This window comes from Spinacia oleracea, chromosome 2, assembly GCF_020520425.1.
Source record: "Spinacia oleracea cultivar Varoflay chromosome 2, BTI_SOV_V1, whole genome shotgun sequence".
Lineage (NCBI taxonomy): Eukaryota > Viridiplantae > Streptophyta > Magnoliopsida > Caryophyllales > Amaranthaceae > Spinacia > Spinacia oleracea.
In genome coordinates, this window is record NC_079488.1 from 98,324,246 (window position 1) to 98,336,384 (window position 12,139).

A 12,139-nucleotide genomic window follows, 5' to 3' on the forward strand; every position below is an offset into this window, starting at 1 on the left:
TCACTTTTTAAATATCAACTAGTGTGTGGCTCGGGCGATGCCCCGATTGCTATATTGAATAGTTAAAATTTTAGATTTTTCTTGAGCACAACATTTGATAACATACGTGTATACCATAAAATGTAAAATATCCATCAAATTCGTCAACTACACAAACACGCTACGTAGTTTCTCATGGGAAATAATTATTCAATGACGTCATCTTACAATTTGTATAATTTGTTTTCTAATGGAACTAAGTGATTCAAATTAATAAGCACCAAATTAGATATGCAACGCATTTATGTAGTTGATGCTTATGAGACTTATGACATCAGGTTTATTCATGGTTGTCCTAATTCTTTAATTATTACTCCGTATTCTTTTCCCAAAATAGTTAATAGAAACATAAAAAGTCACATAAAAATTTAGTTGTTTTAGATTTCATGTTAGCATTCATTTATAAATTAATGTGAAGATATAAACCACAATTGGTTGTTGGTTAAGATGGTAATTAGAGTTATTATCTACTCTTGAGGTCTTGAGTTCGAATCTCATTGTACGTATTGATTTTTGGTTGTCCATCATATGAAATATCATTTGGTGAGTGAATGATGTGGCACAAAGGAAAGATTACTACGTGACACATACGCATTTTTCTCAACGCCTTTTAATATATTAGTATAGATACCTAGTATTTAAAAAGTAAGATAATGGTTTATTAGATGACATGTGACATCCCATCTTTCCCCCCATTAATTTGTTTTTTTCAATTTTTCCTTTTGTTGTTTGTTTCACAAATTATTTTATAGCCGTAACACCACAATTCATCTTCTTCATTCAAAATCAATTCACCATTTAATTCATATAACTTCTTTCACCTCATCTCCCCCCTTAACAATCGATATTATCCACCATCTAATTTGTACGGAGTATATTTTTTCAACTTTCAACCCGCTGGAATCACAATCTTTCAACAAAATTAGCACTTTAAAAGACCGCTTAACAACCACTATATAATTACCCGTTCATTGAACGGGCTCAAAAGCTAGTTATGTATAAATGTTGTAATATCAAGTATTATTTCATGTCTCTGTGTTATACTCTTATTAGGAAATGCTCCCCGACTAGAAGTGTGAAAATAAATAAACCAAAATGTCACAACTGGAAGTGCATAAAGATATGGAGTTGATATTTTAAAAATATATATTAGCGGAAACATGATATTATTTTAATATTTGTAGTCGTGATAATTGAAGGTAAAATTTCTTAAACTTTAGCCATAAATATTAAAGAGTAAACAACAAATTAAATTAACATAGGAAAATAAATCAACCATATATGAAGTTAGGTTTAATTCCTCCACAATAAATAAATAAATAAATCCATAAAATCATATAAAAACAATTCAGTAGTCCATATCACCTAGAAAAATCAATCAAACATCTCCACCCAATTTTTTTTTTTTTTTTTTTCCATAAAATCATATCAAAACAATTACTCCAAGTTCAAAACTAGTTTATTTAGGATGAATTAAATGGTGAGTTGATGTTAAATGAGAAAGATTAAGTGAAAGAGGCTTTGGAGCTGTAAAATATATGGCCCATACGGAGTAGCAAATTCCAAAGAAAAAAAATTAAAATAAAAGGGAGGAGATGCCATGTGTCATCTTATTGCATATGATTTCACTTTTTAAATATTAGGTATAAATGTTATTCTATCAAGTATTATTTCATGTCTCTGTGTTATACTCTTATTAGGAAATGCTCCCCGACTAGAAGTGCGAAAATAAATAAACCAAAATATTACAACTAGAAGTGCATAGAGATATGGAGTTGATATTTTGAAAATATATATTAGCGGAAACATGATATTATTTTAATATTTGTAGTCGTGATAATTGAAGGTAACATTTCTTAAACTTTAGCCAATAATAATAAAGAGTAAACAACAAATTAAATTAACATAGAAAAATCAATCAACCACATATGAAGTTAGGTTTAATTCCTCCACAAAAAAAAAAAAAAAAACCCCATAAAATCATATAAAAACAATTGAGTAGTCCATATCACCTAGAAAAATCAATCAAACATGCAGTATGCAATTTTAGTTTCCTCCACCCAATTTTTTTTTTCCATAAAATCATATCAAAACGATTACTCCATGTTCAAAACTAGTTTATTTAATATGAATTAAATGGTGAGTTGATGTTAAATGAGGAAGATAAGGTAAAAGAGGTTTTGGAGCTGTAAAATATATGGCCCATACGGAATAGCAAATAACAAAGGAAAAAAATTAAAATAAAAGGGAGCTGAGGAGATGCGATGTGTCATCTTATCGCATATGATTTTACTTTTTAAATATTAGGTATAAATGTTGTTCTATCAAGTATTATTTCATGTCTCTGTGTTATACTCTTATTAGGAAATGCTCCCCGACTAAAAATGCGAAAATAAATAAACCAAAATGTTACAACTAGAAGTGCATAGAGATATGGAGTTGATATTTTGAAAATATATATTAGCGAAAATATGATATTGTTTCAATATTTGTAGTCGTGATAATTGAAGGTAAAATTTCTTAAACTTTAGCCATAAATATTAAAGAGTAAACAACAAATTAAATTAACATAGGAACATCAATCAACCATATATGAAGTTAGGTTTAATTCCTCCACAAAAAATAAATAAAAAATCCATAAAATCATATAAAAACAATTGAGTAGTCCATATCACCTAGAAAAATCAATCAAATAGTACGAAATTTGGTTTCTCCACTCAATTTTTTTGTTTTCCATAAAATCATATCAAAACAATTACTCCAAGTTCAAAACTAGTTTATTTTAGCCGTTAAGTTTACTCCATAAAAAAAACATTTTTTTTTTCGTTTTTTTTTTTAATTATTTGTAAGTTTGTTTTAAGACAAAATAGTCCTAGACATATAACCTAAACACGAAGATATATGACCTAAATTATGCATTAAGTGGTAAAGATCGAGTGTCTGATTCATATATTCCCGATTCTCTTCGTCAAATAAAATTCACTTATGTGAAACTATTAAACATGATTAGAAGTTATTGACCTGATTAAATTTGATCAGAGAGAGAAAACTCGAGAGAGTAAACTTGAGAGGAAAAACTTATACTACATATAATCTTATAGGAACTTATATGGCCGAATTATAATTTATCTGAAATTATTAAATTCCAAACTTAATTTTTTTTCCCAAAAATAATGTGTATCGCTATTCGACGTCCTCATACGTTAAAAACGTCCACGTATTTTACATGAGAGGACATTTGTACCCTTATAGCGATACAACTTTCACCCTCCCTCTTTCTCTGGTTTGTGAAAATATTTTCCAGCAACCCCATCTCCGCCACCACAAAAATCCGGCAGCCCCTCTCCACCACCATCTTCACCACCGTCTCCACAATTATCTCCACCATCTCCTTCGCCACCGTATCTACCACCATATATCTCCTTCACCATTTCACGATCACCACCACCACCTCCTTCACCATCTCACGAACACCACCTGTTACTTACCACCACACATAGGAGGTTCGACTTTTTTTTTTAAAAAAATAATAATTTAAATCGAGTGTGACTGCCGCCCAGAATTGGCGGCAGAGTTCCATGGTGGCCCGCCCAGAAAAAGGCTCAACCCACCATGGCTCAGCCACCCTAGATCTGCGGCTGAGCCATGGTGGGTTCCGCCTTTTCTGGGCGGGTCACCATGGAGCTCCGCCGCCAATTGTGGGCGGCAGTCACACTCAATTTTAATAATAATAATAAAAAAAAATCGGCCTACATGCTTCTTCTTTTCCTCCTCGACGCAGGAGCAGCGACAGGGTTGGATGGGTAGTGAAGGGCATGAACGCAGCGACGGGGGCACATCGGAGTTTCGATTTTTTTTTTTATAATTTAAATCGGGTGTCATTGCCGCCCAAAATCGGCGGCGGAGCTCTATGGTGGCCCGCCGAGAAAAGGCGGAACCCACCATGGCTCAGCCACCTTAGATCTGCGGCTGAGCCATGGTGGGTTCCGCCTTTTCTGGGAGGGCCACCATGGACCTCCACCGCCAATTCTGGGCGGCAGCCACACTCAATTTAAATAAAATAAAAACAAAAACCGGCCACCATGCTTCATCTTTTCCTCTCCGGCGCAGGAGCAGCAACGGTGTTGGATGGGTAGTGAAGGGAAGGAACGCAGCGACAGGGGCGCAGGAGCAGTGCCTCAACAATTCCGGTGCGATGTGTGCAGTGGTGGTGATTGAAGTGTGGTACAGTGTGTAGAGGTGGTGGAGATTGAAGGAAGGTAGGGAAGTGTAGTGGTGGTCGAGATTGACTGCAGGAAGGGTTGAGGTGAGACCGTAAGAAGGTAAAGGAGGGGGATATTTTTATAAGGGTAATTATGTATTTTCACCATTAAAATAAGAGCGTTTTTAGGAGAATAGGACGTCAAATAAAAACCCCAAAAATAAACGAACACATCAACTCTGTATAATTTGTATTTTCCCGATGGCTAAAAAAACATTATTGACCATGTCACCCATCACATCACATCACATCACATCACCAAGACTTATGAGCGATTGGGGGTTTATATTTCGATTCACACCCACTCTCCCCTTCTGTATTTCCATTCTTCATCATCTTCCACTCTCTCCACTTTCTCTCTCCATTTCCTCTCCTCCGGTAATTCCATCATTCTCTGGATTAACCCATTTGACCAAATTACATTCTTCTCAATTTCTTTACATCTTTTTATTTTGTATGAAATGCTTCTTATGATGTATTGATCTGCTGAATTTTCTCCTAATTCTGTTTTAATTGATGATTCCTATGCATGTTTCTTTGTTTCTTATTATATTTCTGATTTTTTTGGTCTTTCAAATTTCTCTGTCACAATGCGCTTAATCTGTTGTTTCAGTAACCTTTTGCAATTTATATTTGGAGATTTGGAGTGCATGTATTTAGGGTTTAGATTGAGTTCATAAGTACATCAATGCTAAACACTTTTGGGTTTAAGGTTGGATCTATGAGAATTTTTGCATTATTTAAATCAGTCTCTTTCTTTATGCAGTCATGCGCACCTTTTTCTGTATTAATTACTTATGGGTTCTTCATCTTTATTGCTGCTTTTAAAAAAATCTAACAAGTAAAGACATTTTGATAGGATTTATACCCTTGTTTGGTGCAGCTATAAGTTGGTAGGATTTCATATTAGGAGATTAGTTTCAAATTGTTTTGGTTGATGTTGACGGATTCGATTCCATGTTTTTGGTACCAGCCCCAAGATTTTAACCAACTTTGGAATAATGGACTAATGGAGTAACTTCCTATTTGCGTTATGGCTTTGATTTGGTTGTAATAGATGTTAGGTCATAGTAATCATAGACTTGTAGAGTTGTATTCATCGAATTTGGGTGTTAACACTAGGTGATAGGAGGGAGAGGGGAATAACAGTGTCAAAGGGGAGATTGGGTATCATTTCTAGAAGATACTGAGTTAGATTGCATAAATTAGCACCCAGTTTTGTGTTAATCATTTGGTTCGAAGCGATGGATATAGTTTAATTAGGATTTAGGATAATTTTCATTGTAGAACTCAAGATCTATTTTTTGATTTGAAGCTTGATCACTTTCAATACATTGTTTTGGTTTGAAGATCTTTTGGTTGAAGTTAATGGATCCAGACCAGTCTGAAATTCTTGTTGTTTACATTTGTGCATTTGTTAATTGCATTGACTTGTGATCTGGGATGACCTCTTTGTTGTTTTTCACGAGATATTTGGGTTACTAGTGATTTGGTCTTGGGGCTGTCTGATTAGTTCTGTAGTTTTGTTATCTGGTGCTTGTTGTGTTTCATACTTGTAAATTCGATCAGCAGATCTGAATCACTGTAGAGGAGCTAAACTGAGTATATTCTTTTATTTTCAAAATTTTCTTTTTGTATTATATTGCCGCATGACTTGGCTGTTTTTCTTTTGTTCTACAATCCTACCATTTGGTGTTACTTGCATTTCGGATTAATTTAAATTGGCTTTTCTACTGTAGAGACTAGAGCGGGCTTTCATAACTAAATTGAACGTTTTGAATTCCATACTTTGGGACCTTTAAGCAGTCTTCCATATTCTTATTATTGTCTGTTGTTTTGGATGTCAACTTTTCTTTTCATATTCTCCGCAATTTGTTGAAACCTTTTGAAGATTAGGAAAAAGAATTTCAGTTCTTTCTCTTATGTTCACTTCTTATCATGACATTTTCTTTGCACATACACCTCACCCAGCGGAGCTTAGTTCTCGAAATTGGAGTAAATGTGAGAAAAAAAGTGTGCTAAGAGGAAAAACTTATGTTTCTTGTGCAATCTGAATAAAACATGATGCACTCAACATAGTACAATACATATCATCATATATTAAATAAATTTACTTAACTTGAAATTGTACTGTACATGTTGCACTATAGATTAAGTTAGTACTTGTAAGATTTTTCTTTTTAATCAGCACGGGAACACCATTTTCCTATCATGTAATTTATTCATGCTTTGACTTTGTGCTCTTTATCTGAAGCACTAGTGATACCTTTTTTTTTTCCCCCATTAACTGGATCATGTTTTTATGAATTGATGGTTAAACTACTGATGAAAGCTTGGGATAGTTAATGTTTGACTAATTTTCTTTTGTATTATGTGCAGCCGAGAGGGGGTTAATTTATTAAAAAATGTCTTCGGAATTGGAGGTTCCCTTCCGCCCGAAGAGGAAGAAGACTTTGGTGGACTTCTTTGTCCAGTTCCGATGGATTATTGTGATATTCGTTGTTCTTCCAATATCTTCCACAATCTACTTTTTGCTATACCTTGGTGATGTCAGATCTGAATGGAAATCCTACAAGACACGCCAAAAAGAACATGATGAAAATGTGAAGAAAGTTGTTAAACGTCTGAAATCGAGGAATGCAGCTAAAGATGGTCTGGTTTGTACAGCCCGAAAACCATATATTGCTGTGGGAATGAGAAATGTGGATTACAAAAGGGCTCGCCACTTTGAGGTCGATCTTGCTGCTTTTAGGAATATTCTTGACATTGACGTAGAGAATATGGTAGCAAAAGTTGAGCCTCTGGTCAATATGGGGCAGATTTCAAGGGCAACTGTACCATTGAATGTATCTCTGGCAGTAGTTGCTGAGTTGGATGATCTGACTGTTGGTGGCCTTATTAATGGTTATGGGATTGAAGGAAGCTCCCATATTTATGGACTGTTTGCTGACACAGTTGTGGCTTATGAGATAGTTCTGGCCGATGGAAAAGTTGTCAGAGCCACCAAAGACAACGAGTACTCTGAGCTGTTTTACGCTATTCCATGGTCTCAGGGTACTCTAGGACTTCTTGTTTCTGCTGAAATTAAGCTAATTCCAATTAAGGAATACATGAGGTTGACATACACTCCTGTGAAAGGAAGCTTGCAAGAAGTTGCCCAGGGTTATATTGATTCTTTTGCACCGAAAGATGGAGATCAAGACAACCCCAAGAAGGTCCCTGATTTTGTGGAAGGCATGGTTTACAATTCTAGTGAAGGTGTGATGATGACAGGAAGATATGCTTCGAAAGAAGAGGCCAAAAAGAAGGGCAATGTGATCAATAGCTGTGGATGGTGGTTTAAACCCTGGTTCTATCAGCATGCTCAGACTGCCCTTGACAGAGGGGAGTTTGTGGAGTACATTCCTACCAGGGATTATTATCACAGGCATACCAGATCTCTGTATTGGGAAGGAAAACTTATCATTCCGTTTGGTGATCAGTTGTGGTTCAGGTTTCTTCTTGGTTGGTTGATGCCACCAAAGGTTTCCCTTCTTAAAGCCACCCAAGGTGAAGCCATCAGAAACTATTACCATGAGAATCATGTCATTCAGGATATGCTTGTTCCTCTATACAAGGTTGGGGATGCTCTTGAGTGGGTCCATCGTGAAATGGAGGTAAAATCACTTTGCTTTTCACCATTACTATCATTTTTATGCTTTTGTTTATTGGTTGAGAATAGAAATCTACAACACTTGTTTATAATCATTTGCTAACTGGAAAATCTGACGCTTTTGTTTCTCTAGGTTTACCCCCTATGGCTCTGCCCACACCGCCTGTTCAGGCTACCCGTCAAAACCATGATATATCCTGAACCAGGGTTCGAGCAGCACAAGAGACAGGGTGACACTTCGTATGCTCAGATGTTCACTGATGTTGGAGTCTACTATGCACCTGGACCTATTCTGCGTGGTGAGGTGTTCGATGGTGCTGAGGCTGTCCGTAAGATGGAGAAGTGGTTGCTTGAAAACCATGGATTCCAGCCACAATACGCTGTTTCTGAGCTAAATGAGAAGGACTTCTGGAGGATGTTTGATGCCTCGTTGTATGAGAAAGCGAGGAGGAAGTACGGTGCAGTTGGAACCTTCATGAGTGTGTATTACAAGTCCAAGAAGGGACGTAAGAGCGAGAAGGAGGTGGCTGAGGCCGAGAAAGAGCGAGCTGAAGTTGAGACACCTGATGCTGAGGAAGAGTAGTTTTCTGTTTGAAATTTATTCCAAGACTCTATTAGTAGTTGGATTTGTTTCTTAAACTTCCCAGATGGGAGGAAACATTTGATTTTCTCCCCTTTGTTTAATTGTTGTAGCTTACACATTTTGGGTTTATTGTCTATTGTGCTGCTAATTGGCTAGGCTTGTATTTGAATCATCTGGTGTTCCCTCTTTCTCTCCCTCTCTTGGTCCCCATTTCCGCTATCCCCACTGTTTGGCTGTTACCAATGGATATATTACTCCCTCCGTCCTGAATTATTGTTCTTGCTTTCCTTTTTTTTTTGTTTGCCCATTTACTTTACCCCTTTCTATTTTCGATAAAGGACCATTTTGTTATAAAGAAAATTTGTCACAAACCACTTTTCCAAGAAACCACCTTTAGGCGGTTTTGGGTGGTTGACTCGTTCGACATTAACTGTGCATGTGACCAGTGGCGTATCCAAGATTGCAGTAGAGAGTATGCAAAAAAAATTACATATTAATGACAAGTTTCTCTCAAAAGAGCAACCTGGTAAAATTAATGAAAACAAGTACGAAGTTGTTGAGCGGAAAAAAAACTACTAAATGTTGGCAGCCTAGATTCGAACTCGGGTCTAATGCATATCATTAGGCTTCTTTTACTAGCAAACCATATTACTTTCCATGAGTTTTATCTGCTTATTAATGTTTTAACCTCGGCCAACAGGGTGTGCAAGTGTCTACCCTTGGTACACACTGCATCCGCCCCTGCATGTGACATCAAAGAAATCGTCTTTTGCTTTCCCCCGTCAATCTCCCCAAACTTCTCTCTCATTCTATCGACATGACCTGTACATGGCTTTATTAAAAATAAAAGAAATTCACGTTGCTTGCTCTAGCAAGATTAGCGTTAGTATGAGCAAAATCCTCATTGAGTATTAAGATAAGATCTCTCATTTAAGCGAGTATGACAAAAGTTTGAGTAAAATGTTTGGAATAACAAGACTATTTTAGACGATTAAGCAACAACTTTTATCTCAAGTATTGTTTTTTTTTTAATAAAAAATATTTTTTTCACAAGTCTTGTATGAGTATGACTGTATGAGGGATGATGTGAAAATTAGGTAAGTCTGAAAGGGTCTTGACAAATATCTGATAAATTAAAAATAAATAAAAAGTTGATGTGGAAGTTTTAAGCTCGGACTAGCGCCAATTTTGCTTAGTATGAGTAAAAGTTTGGAATATCAAGACTCTATTTCAAATGAATAAGCAAAAAATTCTATTTCCATGGGGGATTTTTTTTAAATTTCATTGTTTTCACAAGTATTGAATGAGTATGAGGGTGATGTGAAAAAATGTTTAACTCTAAATATCTTGACAAGAATATGCGAAACTAAAAGTAAATAAAAATTAATAAAAAGTTGATGTGGAAGAACGACCATAATATAAGGAGTTAAGCTAAACTTTGGGGCCTCACCTTTTCAATTTTTCACCGTTACGGACATGCACCTTTTTTTTTCACCGTTAAGGACCTATAAAGCATTTTCCGGCCAAAATTAACTCATAAAATATAAAAGTTTAGTCCCTTAGTTAAAAGGCTAGACCCCATGGTTAACCGTACGCATGTCAACATATTATTTGTGGCGCGATAAACAAGACTACTGAATTAGCCAATCATAATTAAATGACTTAAGCTAAAGGTTGGGGTCTAACCTTTTACACTTTTCACCGTTTGGGACCTATACTTTTTTTTTTTCATTTTTCAGCCATATTTAACCAACCATAGATAAAGGTTAATCCCTCTAGTTAAAAGTTTAGGTCCTTGAATTAAAATTAACTTGGTTTGATTTTCAAAGTATGTCCATTGAAAAAATGAAAATTTAATTACTTTTTGGGAAAATTAAGAAATTAAATTAATTGTACCTAATAATTAGGTCAAATATTTAAATTAATGAAAGAATTAAAAACTACTCGTACATAGTATGTAAAACCACTACCTTTTTGTTACATTTTTCCATCACTCTATTAGGGCCAGTTTAGTTGATAATCTCCTTCTATGAAATCTAGTCCATAGGTTATTTGACTCCGTATAAACCCTGGTTTATTTTATTTTAATTTCGATACATCCGACAATTAAAATGATCATATTTGTAAGAAAATTTTCAAATATGAAAAATCTAATGTATTACTACGTACGAAGTATATGTTATTATATTATTATATATATTTTTCTAGTGACTTTAAAGCGCTACATATATAGGATCAACCTGTGGCTAAATAAATTAATGTGTTATTTCTAATAATAATAATAATAATAATAATAATAATAATAATAATAATTTTGAGACAAGGTATACAATATGTACATTCACATTAAAGTATAAGATAAATAATATTTAAATTTTCAGTAAAAAAGATTAGAATAAGATCACTAAAAAGATTAGTAGTACAATTATTATAATCTAAATTCCATTTATTTTCAACAATTAGAGTTTTTAAGATAATAAAAATTTAGATTAACATAAGATTTTTTCACAAACAAGCCACTAAATACATTTGGGTAATTTTGACATGGGTTATCGCTTATTTTTCTTTTAAATTTAATAATTTGCTCATCATTCTTTTTATGTAGAAGAAGATTAGAACTATTGTACTACGTATTGCATTAATGCTAGAGTCGAGAAACATGGCATGCTGACAACCTAATGTTACTACCGGAATTCATTAGTTCAATACTACTTGTACTCCGTATGTTCTAACCATCAATCATACGGAAACAATGCAATACTATTCCACTTGGGCCATTATTCTTTTATTAATTTTTATGTTTGCATCTTTTTTATTATTATTTATAATATTGCTCCTTCAATTAACGGTGGGTTAGACTATGGTTAACTCACCAATTTGTCTTTGAGGTCCCAAAAGGTGGAAAAAAAGATGTAGCCATGTAGGTTCTCAAAGGTGAAAATTGTGAAAGGTTGGACCCTAATCTTTAGCTTAACTCTTTTTTGGACTATTTAATTCACTGTAAACTTTTCAGATTTTAATTAAATGTTTTAAATTGTTATTTATTTATTTATGTTGTGGTTAACGGTGAGTTAACGGTGAGTTAACTTGTCGGAAAATAAAGTTGAGGTCCCAAAGGGTGAAAAAAAAAGATGCAAGGCCCAAAGAGTGAAAAACTCAAAAGGTGAGACCCCATTCATTATCTTAACTCCTAATATAAGCCTAGTGAAAGAAATACTCCCTAACACATTACAAGAAACCACTGTCCTGCAATAAGCAGTGACGGGTTCAGAATTTTATAGATGGTGTGTCCACCATCTATAACCCCATGTCAATAATATTAATATTTGAAAATATATACATCAAATAAATAAAAAAAATCATACAAATAGTAATAAATATCCATATTACAACTGATATAAAAAATTATTCATATTACTACCAAATATTTATGGAAAAAAATCAGAAAATTAAATTCTCCAATTAAATTCTGTATTTATAGCATTACATTAGTCCTTGATGCAAATTTTGGATTTTGTTACAAAAAAAAAAAAGAAAAAAAAGAAAATTGAGGTAAGGAAGAAAAATGAATTGGTAACATAGTAGAAGCAAAATGCAATCTTTG

General features: G+C 34.3%; 1 protein-coding gene across 1 annotated transcript; it reads left to right on the forward strand.

Annotated features, from left to right (window-relative positions):
• Positions 1 to 4,519: 4,519 nt before the first annotated feature.
• On the forward strand, positions 4,520 to 8,707 carry LOC110787922 (delta(24)-sterol reductase). Its single transcript, XM_021992555.2, has 3 exons — positions 4,520 to 4,678; positions 6,680 to 7,956; positions 8,086 to 8,707. Exons 2-3 carry the CDS (start codon positions 6,706 to 6,708, stop codon positions 8,533 to 8,535), a joined length of 1,701 nt encoding a protein of 566 aa, XP_021848247.2. The 5' UTR covers positions 4,520 to 4,678; positions 6,680 to 6,705; the 3' UTR covers positions 8,536 to 8,707.
• The last annotated feature ends 3,432 nt before the right edge of the window (positions 8,708 to 12,139 follow it).